Raw genomic sequence first — 18,677 nt, 5'->3', positions numbered from 1 at the left:
GTTTTTAAAGAAATCTAGAACTGCACGGTACTCATCAGATTACAGGGGCAGCTGGATGAGGCTGGAAGAGGCGGGCAGCCGTCCTCCCACACGCACCTGGGAACTTGGCAGAAGGAGCTTGGTGTGTCAGGCTGCCTCAGAGAACACTCTCGTCCTGGAGGCTCCACCAGGGCTGCTGCCTTTGAAAGCGAGGGGAGGTCGGTCAAGTATCGACTACTGCACAGCAGAGAATTTCCAGGGCTCTTACTTCAAAACTTATGAAGAAACGAGGGCAGAGAGTTCTTTCTAAGAACTGTCCATGTGGACTTTTATGAGGGAGATGAAACCAACCTGAGTTTGAGGGAAGGGATAACCTGAGCCCAACCCAACACCAAGGAGGCCAGGTGGCCAAAGGTCTCTTATGAGCAACAGCCCTTTCCTGATAACTATGTGGGTCATTTTCTAAAAGAGCTCCGGAAAAACATCTATGCCCAGAGATACGAGTCCAGTGCGGTGACACAGCAGCTGTGCAGGGTCTCCGTTTTGGTGGTTATCTGTGGTGTGTGGATGAAGGTCTTCTGGCTCCCGACTGGCTTCGTCGCTGACTGCAGTTCGGTCTCACTGACGGAGGTGAAGGGCGGAAGAGTCAGCACACGGGTGGCTGAGCCGAAGAGCTCCCCGGAACCACGTGCGCTACGCAGGTCTCCACGCCACTGGGCCAGCTCCCCTTCTTGGACTAAGGCACCAATGCTGCTGTTGTATCCAGCACTGTCCTTGAACATGGCCACCTTTGCTTCTGTCTGGCCTGTCTGCCCCAGCCCTGCACACTTCCACCATGGTGATGTCTGCCATCCAGATTCTGGCCCACGTTACAGAAGCGGCAAAAGGCGCATCTTTCCCGTGACCGTGCTATTGGGAGTCACCGTGCTATTTGCACTTGCAGCCTTGGGAGGCCTGCCGTCCGTTAGCGCTGTGGGAGCACCCTCCGGCCTCCTGCTGGCTTCCACCTCGTGCCTCCGCCCTGTACCATCCACCTGCAGCTTTTTAAAGAAGACATTCACAGGGTCCCCGGGTGGCTCAGTCGGTTAAGTGTCTCACTCTTGATTTTGGTTCAGGTCATGATCACAGTCTGCGAGACTGAGCCCCAAATTGGGCTCTGAGCTGAGAGCATAGCGCTTGCTTGGGATTCTCTCTCTCCCTTTCTCTCTGCCCCTCCCCTGCTCATTCATTCTCTCTCAAAATAAATAACTTGAAAAAAAAAAAAAAAAGAAAGAAAAGAAAACATTCATGACCCTTAACATGAGGCTGAAATCCAAGATGACTTATCCAGATCTCTCAACCATATTAGAAACCTCCATTCCATTAGCAAGGCAGTGACCCACTCTGGAAGCAGCATGCTGGTGTGGGTGGATGACAGATCAAAGCAAAGCGTTCACATAGAGACTTGGCATCAAAGGCTGACCGACAGCTACAACACAATTAGAAATCAGAATTCCTCTGTCACAGTGGTTCTCATCAGGGCAGATTCAATGACACCTTTGGTTGTTATGACGGGGTGGGGGCGGGGGGGTGGCAGTGCCGTGACTGAAGCAGCTGAGGCCACGGGTGCCAGCCCAACACTGCACCGAACAGGGCAGTCACCCCCAACAAAGAATTATCACCCAAGAGGCTAACAGAAACCCTGACTTACATCACTTAACAAAGGTGGGCCAGGTGCTCCCCTCACCGCTGCACACAGTAAACTGCTGCTGTCAGCACCTCCAGACTGGCCTCCACCACACGGACAGTCACCAGCACAGCCTCAGGACAGGCGAGTTCGACCCTACTTGACATCCGATTTGACGGTGGAGGCCAACATCACAGACACGTCAAGAGGATTTAGCCACATCTACCGTGGAGGCACTGGTAACTAGCTCTTTGGGGTTATCCTGACCTACTTTCACAGACAAGCAGTGTTTTTTAGCAAATAAATGTGGTATGTATTTCTACATTTAGATGATTACTAAGTCACAGTGACACATCTGTGAAAAGAATTAAACAGTTCTGTTTGCAGTGGTATAACAAATTTTAATTCAAAATAGACACTCTGAAACAATAGGTTAAAAAAAAATAAACTTCAACAAGCTCTTTTTGGATTTACAACAGAGTACACCAACAATCACAGACCAGTTTCACAATCGCCTCAAAAATGCACATTATAGCAATTACATGCAGGTATTCTACTTTTTAAAATCCATAGAGTAACATCGTCTTATTTCCCAGAGACCGTCATATCCTCTGAGTACGTCGGACAGGTGCCTCTGCTGTGTACCACCAGGAATACGATTTAAGGTCAAAACTGGCTGGTCTCCATTGCTGGCTCTGGTGCTTTTAGTTATTGTGTGTGTGGAAAAAAAACCCTGGAGGTTTAACTGTCCAAAGGACAGTAATACAGTGGAGTTCTTCAGCAATCCCCATCCCACTAACCCAGACAGCTGGGCTAGAGGAAAGCCCATCTCCCCAGAACAAGTACGTTTACCTCTAGAAAACTGTCAAAGATGTAACAGCAACACGGATACAGCTCTTGCTCTACTCATTTCGCTTTGTTCTCTGAAAACCTATGTCTACACTCTAGTTAGCTTCCACACTCAGGGGTAAAAATTTTATTCCTGAGTCACATGGTCCTTTCCTTTCACTGGTTTATGAAGAGTTAGATTGGGAGGAGAGTCTGAGTGTGTGTTCAGCGTTTATTCTAAAGGCACTAAAAATGTATTGTCTTACTTTTGAACGGGGAAATGACTTACCACCATATCAAAAAGGGGAGAAGTCCACACTAAAAAGGATTTCCGCACCTACAAAACTGCTTTATTTGAAAATAACTCTTAACGAGCTAAATAGCAAGCTTCAGGTTCAGTATATTTTTAACAAAGGAAAACATTTGGTTTTCTATGAGTTGTAATAAAAGACAGCAGCTAGGACAAACTTGAAAAAATGTAAATCAGAATCACAATCTAGAAAGCAAGTACCTTGAGAAGAAGAAACCAGCGTAAGTTAATGCAGTGCGTCCTGAGGGAAGCACACACATCACAGGGGTGTGTACTCACTTCTGTCAGCCTCGGCGCTTACCGTTTGCTGCTACACGTGAAGCTAACTGAGGGAGATCAATGCAGTTAATCAAGTATTCTGAAACAAGCTGAAATTTCCTTAAATGAAAACACAAACATACAGATTTCAGTTTTCATCCTACGATACTGACACTACTAGGAAACAAGACGTGCATGAAAGAGCCAAGGATTTAATTTACATGACAGGGAAGAACTAAAAATAATTGTTACAAAATCAAACTGCAGGAAACAATAAATCCGAAACAACTATTCACTTCTTTTATATAGAAGTCTTTCTGAGCACCTGAAATAAATCTAAAGAGCAGCATAAAGACCACTGAAATTGATTAGTTCAACATACAGTGAAGAAAATAACATTTTTTTAAATCTCAATTGAAAAAACTACTAAATATCTAGTACTTCAGATTTCCTATTTTTTTTTTTTACAAGTTTTGTGGCTCAAACTCAAAGTTCAACCTATGTTTAACATTTTTAAGTTCAGACATATCAAAGCCTAAAAGCACAGAAGGCTTGTGATTTTTTATTGCTTTCATGCAAATGTATCTTCTTTTTCCAAAAAATGAAGCCACATCAATTTTCCACACCCACAAGAGTGAGGAAAGAAGTTCTATTTCCTTTTTACTAGGATATGGTCTCTTGTGGAAATAATCTCTAAGAAATTGCTTTTTTTCCTCGTAAGAACGGTCTTCATATTTTTTAGGATTTAATGCTAAAATCTGAAGGGCATCCTCACTAACGAGCGGTCCCTCTGTCCTGATTTCATTCCTTTGTCTTTTAAAAGGCACCGCACTCGTCACCTTTTCGGGAGCCGGGGCTGCGTCGGTGTTTATGACGAGGGGCCGCTCCTCCACGTCCCTCTGGTCTTCTGTCCCAAAGTGGCCATCGGGCAGCTTCCTCTTCACAGAAAAACTGGAGTCGTGGATCACCTCCCCATTCACCAAGAGCAGCTCGCTGTTCTCAATAAAACTAGGCTGGATCTGGAGGTCTGAGCTGCTGTCCTTTGGGGCACTCCTGCAGCGCAGCAGGTGGATGGCGATGGCTGCCAGGGTCATGTTGCCCGTGTAGACCCCACAGCAGTGGATGCACTTGAAGGCCGGAGACTTCAGGATGGTGTGGACCGTTGGCGTGATGTGGTGCCTCTCCTTCAAATGCAGCTCGTACGCCTCCGTCGTCACAAAGGTGCCAAAGCAAAAGGGGCAAGTCAGAGCCTGTTTGCTGGGGCTCCCAGAGGCGCCCTCCGTCTGGGGCCTCACCTTTATATACACAGGCACCAGTGACTTGGAGTGTATCCCCGCCAGTATCGCCAAGTAGACTTCCCGCTCCCCAAGCTCCTCCTTTGGCAATATGGTAATGAAGTCAAGATGGGGAAACAGCAGGTTGCCATTAGCATCGATATCCAATTGAAAACCTTTGTTACTATAATCCACAGGTAACTTCTTCTTCCCTCGGTGCACAGTCCTACTGTGCTCCGAAAGACCTTTAATGTCATGAAAAGTGCACGGACAGAACAAGCACCCCAGGCCGTGCATGAGCAAGTGATGGATGAGCTCCTCCTCGGACACCAAGCACTTACAAGAGAGACAGCGAACGGTTTTCTCTCTCATCCACTTCAAAAACGGCGCACACGCTGCCAGCTTTTCAGGCTCCAGTTTTTCAGCAGATTTGGACTCACTATGCTTATGAGCCACTTCCATATGAACCTGGTAGACATTGGAAGGGAAGAGCTCATTACAGACCGGACAGGTTTTCCACTGCTTCGCCTGTTTGAGCGCCTGACTGGCCTCTGCCACAGATGGAGACGCCTGAACAAACATATTCTGAGTGGCATTCACCACCACTGGAGGAGAGGGCATGCTGGCCATGGAACTGGCCATCTGCGCAGCTGTGCCCGACTGCAGGAGCTGGATGGGCACCTGGGGTGGGGGCACAGTTGCAACACCTCCTGGAGGCACAGGCAAAGTGACAGATACGGGGGCAAGTGTGTACGTGGGAATCCCATTCACCTGTTTCCCTGTAGGTATCAGCTGTCTGAGAATAGAGCCTGACGTGAGGAAAGTGGTGTTCTGAGAAGCGCCAGGTCTAACTGGCTGACCTGCAGGCAGGATGTTGGTGCTCACAGGCTGATTCAGTTGCAGGACGCCAGGCCTCACTGGCTGGCCCACAGGGAGCACTCCTGACATGACAGGCTGGCTGAGCTGCAGAACACCGGAATTAATACCCTGGTTCACAGGGAGAACACCCGACGAGACCGTCTGGTTGGGAGAAAGGAGCCCCGGTGGGACGACCTGGCCTGCAGGCAGAACCCTCAGCGGGACCGTCTGGCCCGCAGACAGAACCCGCGAGGGGGCCGTCAGCCCAGCGGGGAGAACCCCCGATGGGGCCGTCTGGCCAATGGGGAGAACCCCTGACTGGACCATCTGGCCCGCAGGAAGCACCCCAGAAGTTGCCGTCTGTCCCGAAGGGATGACCCCGGCAGGGGTCATCTGGCCTGCAGGCAGGACCCCTGACGGGACTGTCCGACTCACAGAAATCACCCCTGGTGAGACGGCCTGAAGAACCCCGGGAGTGACGGACGGACTGACAGGAAGAACTCCAGGCCCAGCAGGTCTGTTTACTGAAAGAACTCCAGGCCCAACTGGTCTGTTTATGGGCCCGACCGGCTGGCTAAGGGATACAGCCCCTGGGCGGATGGTCTGGTTTAAGGGGAGGACACCAGTTGCAACAGACTTATTGATAGGTCCGACTGGCTGACTCAAGGGCAACACAGGAGGATTTGCAGACTGATTAAGCGGGACTCCATGAGAAAGAAAGACAGGCTGCGGGGCTGAGGGCGGCAGAGGGAGGTTGCTCTGGCCCACCGGCAGAGGACTGGAGACCAGGGTCACGTGGGACTGGGCAACAGCAGGCGGAGAGTGGGTGAGGCTTCCAGAAGTGCCTGAGGCCACAGTCACTGGCTGGACTGCACCCTGCACTGGCTGCACGACGGTCTGGCTTTGGCTGTTCTGTGGCAAGGCAAGACGAAAGCAGGGAGATGTGGCTGCGATGCCCGGAGCTCCGCCGTTTGGGGGCACGGCCAAGGGTGCCGCTGGCTTTGGAGCAATGTGCATCTGCTTCAAAAGGCCGGGCTTCTTAATATGTTCTGAGATCACAGATCTGAGTTTATTTTCCAAATCCCTGTGTATATCTGAAGTCAAAATATGGTACATTAAAGCATCCTGGCTGCTGGCATTGGCGTTGCACTTTTTACAATAGTACTTGTCAGACGGTGGCATCTTCTCAGTAGAAAGACTTTCGTCGGTTTTCGGTTGCTCACCCGTTTCCTCAGTTCGCAGGCCAAAGTAGGAGTTAATTAAGTAGTGAAAATGGGCTACCAGCACATGCTTCTTCATACTGTAGTACAAAGTGTTTGAAAAGTTACATTTTAAACATGTAAAACTTATCACATCACTCCTAGAAGACTTAGGTTCACCTAAAATATTCACTGTGTAGTTCTGGACTTTCCGGACAGGTGCATGAAACATTCTGAAGTGCCTTCCCACAACTTTGGGTTGCGAGGAAAATACACAGTTTGGGCAAGGGATCACCAGCTCTTGATCAATTTCGTCTTCATGGTAGCGATGTAAATGATTTTTGAATGAAGTAAGCACTTTTGTAGAGTATTTACAGAGGCTACAACAGTATGGCTTTGTTCGATATCTCTGTTAAAAAAAAAAAAGAAAGTCAAACATACTTCAATAAAAATACCAGATCCTACACCTTCTACAGTTCACAAGTATAGGATTCTTTTTCTTCTAATGTGCCAGATAATGTAACACTATCACCCCTCAGGGAATGGTGTTTTTCTGAGCCAGGGCAAGCTTTTTCTTAGAGGGCCAGAGAGTAAATACTGCCTCTATGCCAACTACTCGGTGCAGCCATCATAACACAAAAGCGCCTGTAGATAATATGCAAGTCAATGAGCGTGGCTTTGTGCCAACAAAACTATACAGACACGAGTTCAAATTTCAAAGAACTTTCATATCACAAAACAGTATTCATTTTTCGCCTCAAACGTCTAAAAATGTAGCAGCGATTCCTAGCCGCAGACGGTGCTCACCGGACCTGGCCCATAGCACGTCACTCCCTGACCCCTTCCAGGCCATCTACTAAAACCTGAATCTCCTCACTCCAGTACAAGGAACTCAGTTCTCTGCCACAGAAAGTTAGTTTCTCCCTTTCTCCTCCCATTTCCCCTAGTTCCAATGTTGTTTATACTTCAAATTCTAAAACCTCTAGAATTTACCTGCAAATAACCTAACATGCAAATTGTTAAACCGTCATTACTGTTATTTCCCTCACTTCTAGAAAAGGCAGGAGCCAAATGGACAGTGCTTACAACACGCAAGTGTCCAATACGCTATGTGACAAGTCGTAAGGAAAGAGGCTGTTCCTCAAGAGCTACAACAATCCTGAACGAGTTCCAGGCCAGAACGCAGACCAACCACGCAGAACTTCTCTTCGGGGCAAACATAGGGGAATCCAACAGGCTTGGGGCATAAGAACAGGCATCTGTATAAGAGCAAGACAACGGAGCAATGCAATGTTCTAACATCCAAAAATTTGCTGGGTTTGTGAAGGTCTGACAGCCGTGAAGTCTTTGGTCTCGCAAGTCTCCAGACCCTAGAGGTGCTGAACCACAGAACACCTGGCCCTAGTGTCACTGAGGAGGAAGGTAAGACCTGGACCTTCACGCTGGGTCCCAGCATCGGCTGTAGGGGAGATCGGCTGTGTCGTAGATCTCTCTAAGACACGGATTCTTGCTGCCACAGCGGATCACCCCACCCTTCCTAAGCTTGTGTTCTCATGCCCCCACACACATTCTGTAGCTTCTGTCACCCTCTCTCTCCTATTTGTACAGGTTTCCCTCTTGTCACAAGTCAGAGAAGTCACCCAAACATGTTCAGCAGTGTGGAACTGCCTTCTCAGCAATTAGCAATATCCCAGGTTCTGCCATTCTGATAGCACGCAGAATAAACCTAAGGCAACAGCCAACCCCGGACCAAAAACTAAAAAAACAACAACTCGTATTTCACAGATTCATATTTTATTATCTCAGAAATCTGGATACACCTTACAACTAACAGTTCAACAGTACAACAAAGTTTAAGCATTGCTTTAGGTTTTTTTTATTAGTGGTTCATTAAAAAATGGTGTGTCTCAGAACATAGTCAATAATTTTGTAATAACATTGTATGGTAACTGACTACACTTATTGTGGGGAGCACTGAGAAATGTATACAGTTGTTGAACCACTGTGTACATCTGAAACTAACATTATACATCAACTATACTTGACTAGTACAATTTTTTTAGCATTTTTAATTTTTATCTTTTATATATATATGTGTGTGTGTATATATATATATATGTATTTTATTTTAGAGAGAGAACATGCATACGTGCAAGCAGGGGGAGGGGCAGAAGGAGAGAAAGAGAGAATCTCAAGCAGGAGCCACACTCAGCTTGGAGCCTCACACAGGCTCAATCCCACAACCCCGCGATAATGACCTAAGCCAAAATAAAGAGTTGGACCCTCCACTGACAGCCACCCAGGTGCCCCTAGAATTTTTTATTTTTAAGTAACCTCCACACCCAATGTGGTGCTCAAACTTACAACCACGAGATCAAGAGCCTCATGGTCTACCAACTGAGGCAGCCAGGAGCCCCAATAATACATTTTTTAAATGGTGTGTTTTATACTTAATGAAATAGCATAGTGAAAAACCAGTTAATGAAAATTACAGTCAATGAAAGAGCCAAAAGAAATTACTAACAACTGCACGTTACTATACATTAATGTTGAACAGATCTTTGGATTAGGGAAAGATTTCTTAAATATGAAAACATAAACATAATCCATAAAAAAAAAAAAAACTGATAAACTGGACTCCATCAAAGTAAGAAAGCTTTTGCTCCGTGAAAGACACTGTTGGGGTGCCTAGGTGGCTCAGTCAGTTAAGTGTCCGACTTTGGCTCAGGTCATGATCTCTCGGTTTGTGACTTCAAGCCCTGCATCGGGCTCTGTGCTGACAGCTCAGAGCCTGGAGCCTACTTCAGATTCTGTGCCTCCCTCTCTCTCTGCCTCTCAAAAGTGGAAGGGAGGGAAGGAGGGAGGGAGGAAGGAAGGAAATGAAAGAAATACACTGTTTAAAATATAAAAAGACAAGCCACAGGCTAGGAGACAATATTTGCAAACCTCACACCTAATAAAGGACTTATATCCAGAATACATGTTGTAGACATGTTCAAGTCCCAATAAGAAAAAAATAACGCAAATTTTAGAAAATGGGTAAAAGACTTTTACACTACCGGAGGGCATCCAGCTGCCAAATATACACATGAAAAGATGCTCAACATCATTAGTCACTAGGTAAATGCAAATTAAAACCAGAAAAGGTACCACTACAACCCTATTAGAATGGAAAATAAGTGGATAAAACCATAAGCACCATAAATGAGACAGAATTGAGGCTAGCTTGCGTGCACAGTAACTAGACCCCCCCCCCCCCCCATCACAGAGGGAAAGCAAAATGGTATAGCCACTTTGGAAAACAGTGTGGCATCTGTCATAAAGATAAATATGTACTTCTTTATCATATACAATCCAGCAATCTCAAGCCTAGGCACTAGGCACTAGGCAAGAGAAATGAAAGTCTACGTTCCCATAACAGCCCCCTGCGGAAGCTCTGGGGTGAATACCACTGGGGAACACGGGGAGTGGAGACCTGGGCCCTACTGGCAACAGAGGAAGAAAAATGACCAAGGACAGATGCAGAGGATGGAGTGAGGCATCTAGGTGCTGGCAGAAACCCCTGCCCTGGACAGTGCACCGTCTCCCTGTCAGGCTGCTTCCTCAGGTCTTGCACTGAGCTCCGTCACATGACGGGACCTTAGCACGTCTCTCTCCCCAAAACCCGAATGTTTAACAAATCTCTTTTTTCTGAGCCCCTGAAGACCTCACTGTAGCACAAGCCACAGAATCAATCCAGCATGACTGCACATTTCTGCCACCTTAGGAACAAACAGGAATAAGGCCCTGAGCTAGCAGACAGCACAGCCTCTGCCACACCAGGCTTTGGTGGCTTTTCTGAACATGGTGTCTAGTCAACAAATCCAAACACCACTATTTCATACGGATTTAACACGTTATGCCTGGGCTCTATTCACCCCAACAAAAACATACACACCTTGAGGAAAAAACCTAACTTGTACCTCTTTGTATTAGGCACTCAGAAAGTTTTACCTACTTTGTAGCAGGTTTCAAAAAGTGTTTCTTGATGAAAAGCATATAATTATATATTACAGTGCATGTTGCGTTATAGGATCTTCTGAGAATTTGGAAGACAGAAATCAGTGAGATGTAAGAAAAGATTCATGAAGTCAAGGTCTTCAAAGCAAGGCATATCTGAACAGCCATATGCTGTTCCAAGCAGGAGAATTACCAAGTCAAAGTGGTTTCAAGGCATCTTGTGTCTGATGGTAGAGAGGGAAGTGTTGGGTCAAGGAGGGCAGGAGACCAACAGGTGTGACACAAGACAGGCAGAAAAGTGGAACTGAGAACAGTTGACAACAGAAATGTTGATACAGAAAACTGTGACAGAACAATGATTGACTAGTGATAGGAAAAGTTTATTTAAAGTCAAAAGTCCTGGGGAGCCTGGGTGGCTCAGTCAGTTAAGTGTCTGACTTCAGCTCAGGTCATGATCTCGCAGTCTGTGGGTTGGAGCCCCGCACTGGGCTCTGTGCTGGGACAGGCTGAGCATGACAGTGAGGAAGATGCTAATGTTATCGATGGCTGGATAGTAGGAAAGGGTTTCCAGAAAACACTTTAATAAGGAGAATTTAGCTTGAATCTGCTTGGGTTTGGTCTCAAATTATTATAAATTGTATTCCTCAACTAAAAGATCCGTATTTTTAAATTGTAAGCTTTCAACTTTAAATTTCTGAAACCAGGATGTACTTTCATCACACATAATGTCATGGCATTTCTTTTTACTCAGAATAGTTAGAAACCAAGGCCCTTCTTATATGAGTAGCATCTTATGATCAAGGACAAATAACAGTTTCACTACATCACTTTTTCAACTTTATGTACAGAAACCTCTCAAAGCATCAATGATTCTATATTATAAAGCGTTTCACTTTCTCCTGCTCCTTCCCTGAGTGTTTCCATTTACGCCTCTCCCCCTCACTCATCAGCAATCCCAACACATGTGATGTTCCTCAAAAGTAAACTGAAACTTACCCCCAGCTTCTGAGGAAACATAAAAATCAAATACAAAAATACATACCACTTTCTTTCCAGAAGGTTCCCAGAGAGAAATATCTCCCCATGATGTGTTAAAAAAGTACTTCTCTCCTGGATCAAAGCCTTTAAGGTCCTTTTAAAAAGGGAGAAAAAGAGAGACCATTAAGCAATTTCAGAAGATAAATAACCTGAAGGGATTACTTAGCACCTAAGAAATCCGCGTGGGAAAGTGAAATGAAAATGTAGCCCATGAGCAAACTGCAGCCATAAAGCACAAGAACAGAGGAAAAGGCTGAAATAATCCAATTAAATATTAAAGTCTTAACGATCTTTTGAAAAAAAATATTTTATTTTTTTAATTTACATCCAAGTTAGTTAGCACATAGTGCAGCAATGATTTCAGTAGATTCCTTAATGCCCCTCACCCATTTAGCCCATCACCCCTCCCACAACCCCTCCAGTAACCTGTTCGTTCTCCATATTTAAGAGTCTCTTATGTTTTGTCCCCTTCTGTTTTTAGTTTCCCTTCCCTTGTGTTCATCTGTTCTGTGTCTTAAAGTCCTCATATGAGTGAAGTCATATATTTGTTTTTTTTCTAATTTCGCTTAGCATAATACCCTCTAATTCCATCCACGTAGTTGCAAATGGCAAGATTCCATTCTTTTTGATTGCCGAGTAATACTCCATTGTGTATATATACCACATCTCTTTTATCCATTCATCCAGTGACAGACATTTGGGCTCTTTCCATACTTTGGCTATCGGTGATAGTGCTGCTGTAAACATTGGCATGCACGTGCCCCTTCGAAACAGCATACCTGTGTCCCTTGGATAAATACCTAGTAGTGCAATTGCTGGGTCACAGGGTGAAAATTTTTTTTAACATTTATTTTTGAGAGAGACAGAGAATGAGCAGGGAAGAGGCAGAGAGAGAGAGGAGACACAGAATCTGAAGCTGTCAGCACAGAGCTCCGAGCTGTCAGCACAGAGACTGAGTTGGGGCTCGAGCTCACAAACTGCAAGATTATGACTTCAGCCCAAGTTGGACGCTTAATCGACTGAGCCACCCAAACACCCCTAAAAATTAAAGTTTTAAATTGTAGTTAAAAACTATAGTTTTATAAGAAATAAACAGATGAGATTTCCCACTAATGATTTTTATTTTTTAAGTTTATTTTGAGACAGCACAAGCATGGGTGGGGCAGAGGGAGATGGGGAAGGAGGATCTCGAACTCATGAACCCTGAGATTATGACCTGAGCCGAAGTTGGACACTTAACCGACTGAGCCACCCAGGCGTCCCCCTGCCCCCATAATTTTCAAAAAAGAGAAGCTCCATAAGCAAACACGGTCTTCTGTCAGGGGTGAGCACTTGGGAGGCTCCTGGGAGAATATCAAGTAGGAGCTCCAAGTGTGTGCCTGACCAAGGACACCAGAGTCAGTATGGGGAGGACAGTGTGGACAAGGGTGCGGCCAACACAACAGAAGGGGGTGAGGAGACGGAGGGAGGGATGGGGATAGTGAGAACTGGACAACCAGATGCAACAGTGTTCACACTGAATCCTGCGTCAGATAAACCAAGTACAAAACGTATCTGGAGGAAAACTGGAGAAGTCAGAATGTGGACTAGGTATCAGATGAGAAAGACAAGCGTTAACAACACCGAAAGATGCAGGAAACTGAAAAAGCATGATCAGTAAGAGAATAAGAGCTCACTGTGGTAAAGACTCTACTCACATAAGTGTTTGCACAAAGAAAGAGAAGGCTAAACAATAAAATGTCAGTAGCAGTAATCTCTGAATGGCAGAAATGTGGCATTTAAAATTTTATTTTCTAAAGAAAGGATTACCTCCATTTTCTAACTTTCCCAATTTACACTGCTGTTTTTACAATGATTAAAGATTATTTGTAATACAAAAAAGAATTAGTTAAGCCAGATAATAATTAGCTGTCTTCAAATGTACCTATGCTAATACACTGCTTACCAAGTCAATTCAGAACTAGAGAAAAGTGCAAATTCGTACAAAGATTTAAATTGGAAATAATGTATTCTGAGGTGATGACATATGTACAAGTAAAATGTATGACAACAATAACACAAAGGCTAGAATGGGAAATGAGAGCATAGTATTGATGTTTTTTTCGTTTAATCTTTATTTATTAAGTAATCTCTATACCCCATGTGGGACTAGAACTCACAACCCTGAGATCGAGTCACATTTTCTACCAACTGTGCCAGCCAGACACCCTTTGTAAGGTTCTTATATGTGGAGCAGTATTATATTAGAAGGTAAACAGGGGCGCCTGGGGGGCTCAGTTGCTTAGGCATCGGACTCTTGATTTCAGCTCAGGTCATAATCTCACAGTTCGTGAGTTCAAGCCTTGCATCAGGCTCCATGCTAACGGTGCGAAGCCTGCTTGGGATTCTCTGTCTCCCTCCCTCTCTGCCCCTCCCCTGCTTGTGCTCATGCTCGCATGCTCTCGCTCTCTCTCAAAAACAAATAAATAAACTTAAAAAAAAAAAAAAGGTAAACAAAAACATACAGCTAATAAGCCAATAATGGGAGATAAAATGGAATCATAAAAACTGTTCAATCCAAAACAAAGCAGAAGAATAAAAAAGGAAGCACAGAGAAGACAGTAAAAAGAAACAGTGACATGGGCAATTTGAACCCAACCATATCCATAACCACATTAAAGAACAAGAGCTGGAAACTTTTTCTAAAGTAAAAGCCAGATAACAAATATCTAGGGCTCTGCCAGCCATGCAGGCTCTCACACAACTACTCAGTGCCACCATCATACACAAAGGCAGCCATGAACACTAACAAGCATGGCTACGTTCCAAGACAGTTTATTTACAAAACAGACAGCAAGCCAGATTTGGCCCACGAAGCATAGTTTGCCTACCCCTGGTCTAAATACTTAAATTAAGAGGCACAGAGTATCAGACTGGGTAAATAAAAACAAGATCCAATTAAATGCTATCTACACATTTTAAACGTTCATTTTAAACGTTGTTTTAAATGTTTATTTTTGAGAGAGAACAAGTGGGGGAGGGGCAGAGAGGGACGGAGACAGAGCATCTCCAGCAGACTTCGCACTGTCAGCAACAAGCCAACTTGGGGCTCAAAGTCAAACTCACAAACCAGGAGATCATGACCTGAGCCGAAATCAAGAGTCGTACACTTAACTGACTGAGCCACCAGGCGCCCCCAAAATTTCACTTTAAATACAAAGACAGACAGGTTAAAGGTAAAAAGATGGAAAGAGAGATGTCGTGCTATCACTAATCAAAAGAAAGCTGGAGGAATCACATTACCATCAAACAAAGCAGATTTCAGGGGGAGAAAAGAATATTAACATGGATAGAAGGTCACTTTGCAACAACAGGACAATTCATCAGCAGAACAAAGCAATCCTAAACGTGTATGTACTCAGAGAAAAGTACATGAGACAAAAACTGATTAAATTGAAAAGAGAAATAATCAAATCCAAAAATACAGTCGGAGACGTCAACACCCCCTCTTCTCTCAATGAGAGAATATAACAAATCCACAAAAATCAGGAAGGATAAGGATACACAGGACTGAACACAGCCAACCACCTGACCACCTGACCAAACGCTAATAGAGCTCTCCAGCCAGTAACAGCAAATCCACATGAAACACTTACCAAGACAGAGCTTGTGCAGAGCCCTAAGTCTCAATAAATTTAAAAGAATTAGAATAATTATAAAGTATATTCTCTAACCAAAGCAAAATTTAACAGCAATCTGTAACAAAAAATAATCTAGAAAATCCCCAAATTCTAGAAACTAAACACCCTTTTAATTCATGGATCAAAGAAGAAATCATGAACAAAATCAGACAGCATTTCAAAACTGAATGAACGTAGAAACACGGTAAATCAAATGTGAAGGATACTTCTGCAATGCTCTCAAGGTACATTTATGGTGTTAGGTACTAAGAAAACAAAGGCCTAAAAAACAAGATCACCACGGCTCCTACAGATAAGAAATCATATGAACAACTTTATGTCGATAAATAGGACAACTTAAGTTGAAATAGATAAATTCCTTGAAAAAAGACCACCAAAACTGGTTCAAAAAAAAAAAAAAAAAAAAAAAAGGAGAAAGAGAAAGAGATGATAACTTGATATCTAGTCAAGAAATTGAATTCAAAGTTAAAAACCTTCCCACAAATAAAACTCCAACTGCCGATGGCTTCGTTGGGAATTCTAAGCATTTACAGAAAAAATATTATCAATTCTACACTAAGTTCTTAAAGAGGAAGAAACAATTCCCAGTTCATTCCACAAGGCCAGCATTACCCTGACACCAAAACCAGACAAAAGATATTACAGACCATGTCACTCATGAACATAGATGGAAAAATCCTTAAGAAAAATTTTGCAAATCCATCCAACATATAAAAAGAACCAAGTGAGGCTCCTGGGTGGCTCAGGTCACGATCTCGCAGTTCGTGAGTTCTAGCCCCACATCGGACTCCCTGCAGACAGTGCGGAGCCTGCTTAGGATTCCTCCCCCCCCCCCAAAATAAATAAATAAACTTAAAAAATGGGGCTAACAATCACACTGCATGGTAACATAATGAACATTCTTACTGCTATTTTAAGCTTCATTTCAATTTTTTTTTTAATTCAATACCACCAAATGTTAAGGATACAACTGAAACCCTCACACACTATTTTTTTTTTAATGTTTATTTATTTTTGAGACAGAGGGAGACAGAGCGCGAGTGGGGGAGGGGCAGAGAGAGAGGGAGACACAGAATCTGAAGCAGGCTCCAGGCTCTGAGCTGTCAGACCAGGCCCGATGCGGGGCTCAAACCCACGAACCGTGAGATCATGACCTGAGCCGAAGTCGGACACTTAACCAACTGAGCCACCCAGGTGCCCCCCTCACACACTATTATTAACAGGAGTGTGGAATCACAAACTACATAAAGGTCTGGCCGATTCCTATAAAACTAAACAAATAACCCCATAAACAGATGTCCACAAAAATATTTTTATAAGAACATTCATAAGAACCTTATTCACAATAACTAAAAACTAACAAGAGCCTAGGTGTCGAACGTCAGAAGGATCAATAAACTAATCCATCTAGGTAATGGAATACTGCAACCACACAGAACAATCTCTCACAGGAGCACACATAATTTCATTTACATAAAACTGTAGAATAGGCAAATCTAATCTATAGTACAAAATTTCAGAACAGTGGTAGTCAGTGGAGTGGGGCAGGGACTGACTGAAACAGGGCCAGAGGAAACTTTCTGGAGTGAAGGAATTGTCCTACATCTTGATGGAGACTCGTATTTCATGAAGATATGCACGTCACAAATCATCATCTGAAGACACTTTAGTGCATTTCACAGCATATGAATTCCCCACCCCCCAAATGCTGTAACAAACACTAAACTCTAGTGACACGTAAGCTGAGTGTTAAGGGTAAAATGTACTGTTGCTGCAACATTCTTTGGAATGCATCAAAAAATAAGAATGATGGGCTAAAGACAAACACATAATTGTTTAATATATGGAATTATTCCTATATACATACAATTGTTTTACAGATGATGATTTTTATATATGCACACACACACACACACACACACATATATATATTAATTTTGTAGAATTTAGGTAGATGAGCTTTCACTGTACAGTCCTTTCAACATCTCTGTAGGTTTAAATTTTTCATAAGAAAATACTGGAAAAGAGGGGCACCTGGGTGGCTCAGTTGGTTAAGCGTCCGATTTCAGCTCAGGTCACGATCTCGCGGTCCGTGAGTTCGAGCCCCGCATCAGGCTCTGGGCTGACGGCTCAGAGCCTGGAGCCTGCTTCCGATTCTATGTCTCCCTCTCTCTCTGCCCCTCCCCTGTTCATGCTCTGTCTCTCTCTGTCTCAAAAATAAATAAACGTTAAAAAAAAAATTTTTTTAAAGAAAATACTGGAAAAGAAAGAAACAGCAATGTTTTGTCACAGGAGATAAGGGAGGAGAGTTTATTATTTTTTTAAATATTATTTATTGTCAAGTTGGCTTCCATCCAATACCCAGTGCTCATCCCAACAAGTGCCCTCCTCAATGCCCATCACCCACTTTCCCCTCCCCCACCCTGCATCAACCCTCAGTTTGTTCTCTGTATTTAAGAGTCTCTTATGGTTTGCCTCCCTCCCTCTGTAACTCTTTTTTTGCCCCTTCCCTTCCCCTCCCCCATGGTCTTCGGTTAAGTTTCTCAAGATCCACATATGAATGAAAACATATGGTATCTGTCTTTCTCTATTTCACTTTAGCTTAATACCCTCCAGTTCCATCCACATTGCTGCAAATGGCAGGGTTTCATTCTTTCTCATTGCCAAGCAGTATTCCTTGTGTATATAAACCACATCTTCGGGGCGCCTGGGTGGCGCAGTCGGTTAAGCGTCCGACTTCAGCCAGGTCACGATCTCGCGGTCTGTGAGTTCGAGCCCCGCGTCAGGCTCTGGGCTGATGGCTCGGAGCCTGGAGCCTGTTTCCAATTCTGTGTGTCTCCCTCTCTCTCTGCCCCTCCCCCGTTCATGCTCTGTCTCTCTCTGTCCCAAAAATAAATAAAAAAACGTTGAAAAAAAAAAATTAAAAAAAAAAAAAAAAACAAAAAACCACATCTTCTTTATCCATTCATCAGTTGATGGACATTTAGGCTCTTCCCATAATTTGGCTACTGTTGAAAGCACTGCTCTAAACATTGGGGTACATGTGCCCCTATGCATCAGCACTCCTGTATTCCTTGGGTAAATTCCTAGTAGTGCTATTGCTGGGTCAGAGGGTAGTTCTATTTTTAATTTTTTGAGGAACCTCCACACTGTTTTCCAGAGCGGCTACACCAGTTTGCATTCCCACCAACAGTGCAAGAGGGTTCCCGTTTCTCCACATCCTCACCAGCATCTGTTGTTTCTTGAGTTGTTAATTTTAGCCACTCTGACCCGAGTGAGGTGGTATCTCAGTGTGGCTTTGATTTGTATTTATGGGAGGAGAGTTTAAAGGAAGTGTTCTCCAATGCCAGGTGTGTGTGTGTGGGGGGGGGGGGGGGGGGGAAGCTAGTAAGAAAGAAAAAACAATTATTAGGAAATAAATGGATACTAACAATATTCCAATATATTTTTATAGATAAGATATAGAAACAACAGGTTAATAAGCTCTTAAACATCTACTTATACATATATAGGTCTCTTAAAGATTGGTATAGGGGTGTGCTCACAACATGACAATCTGTAACACTGGTTTAAATGTCAATTTAATCC

At 43.9% G+C, this 18,677-nt stretch overlaps 1 protein-coding gene across 8 annotated transcripts in view; it reads right to left on the bottom strand.

Moving 5' to 3' along the window:
• Nucleotides 1-2,025: 2,025 nt before the first annotated feature.
• ADNP2 (ADNP homeobox 2) overlaps nt 2,026-18,677 on the bottom strand; it is a 31,551-nt gene continuing 14,899 nt past the window's right edge. For all 8 annotated transcript variants that reach the window (XM_042961986.1, XM_042961990.1, XM_042961989.1 and 5 more), the window contains 2 exons: nt 11,414-11,503; nt 2,026-6,781 (listed from right to left, as the gene is read on the bottom strand). In XM_042961986.1, coding sequence (XP_042817920.1) covers nt 3,506-6,781; nt 11,414-11,503 — 3,366 coding nt within the window. In that variant the 3' untranslated portion in view covers nt 2,026-3,505. The remainder of the gene's footprint in view (nt 6,782-11,413; nt 11,504-18,677) is intronic.

Source organism: Panthera tigris, chromosome D3, assembly GCF_018350195.1.
Source record: "Panthera tigris isolate Pti1 chromosome D3, P.tigris_Pti1_mat1.1, whole genome shotgun sequence".
NCBI classification, from domain to species: Eukaryota; Metazoa; Chordata; class Mammalia; order Carnivora; family Felidae; genus Panthera; species Panthera tigris.
Note: the sequence above shows the minus strand (reverse complement) of the source record. Positions and strands in the feature narration are given on the sequence as shown.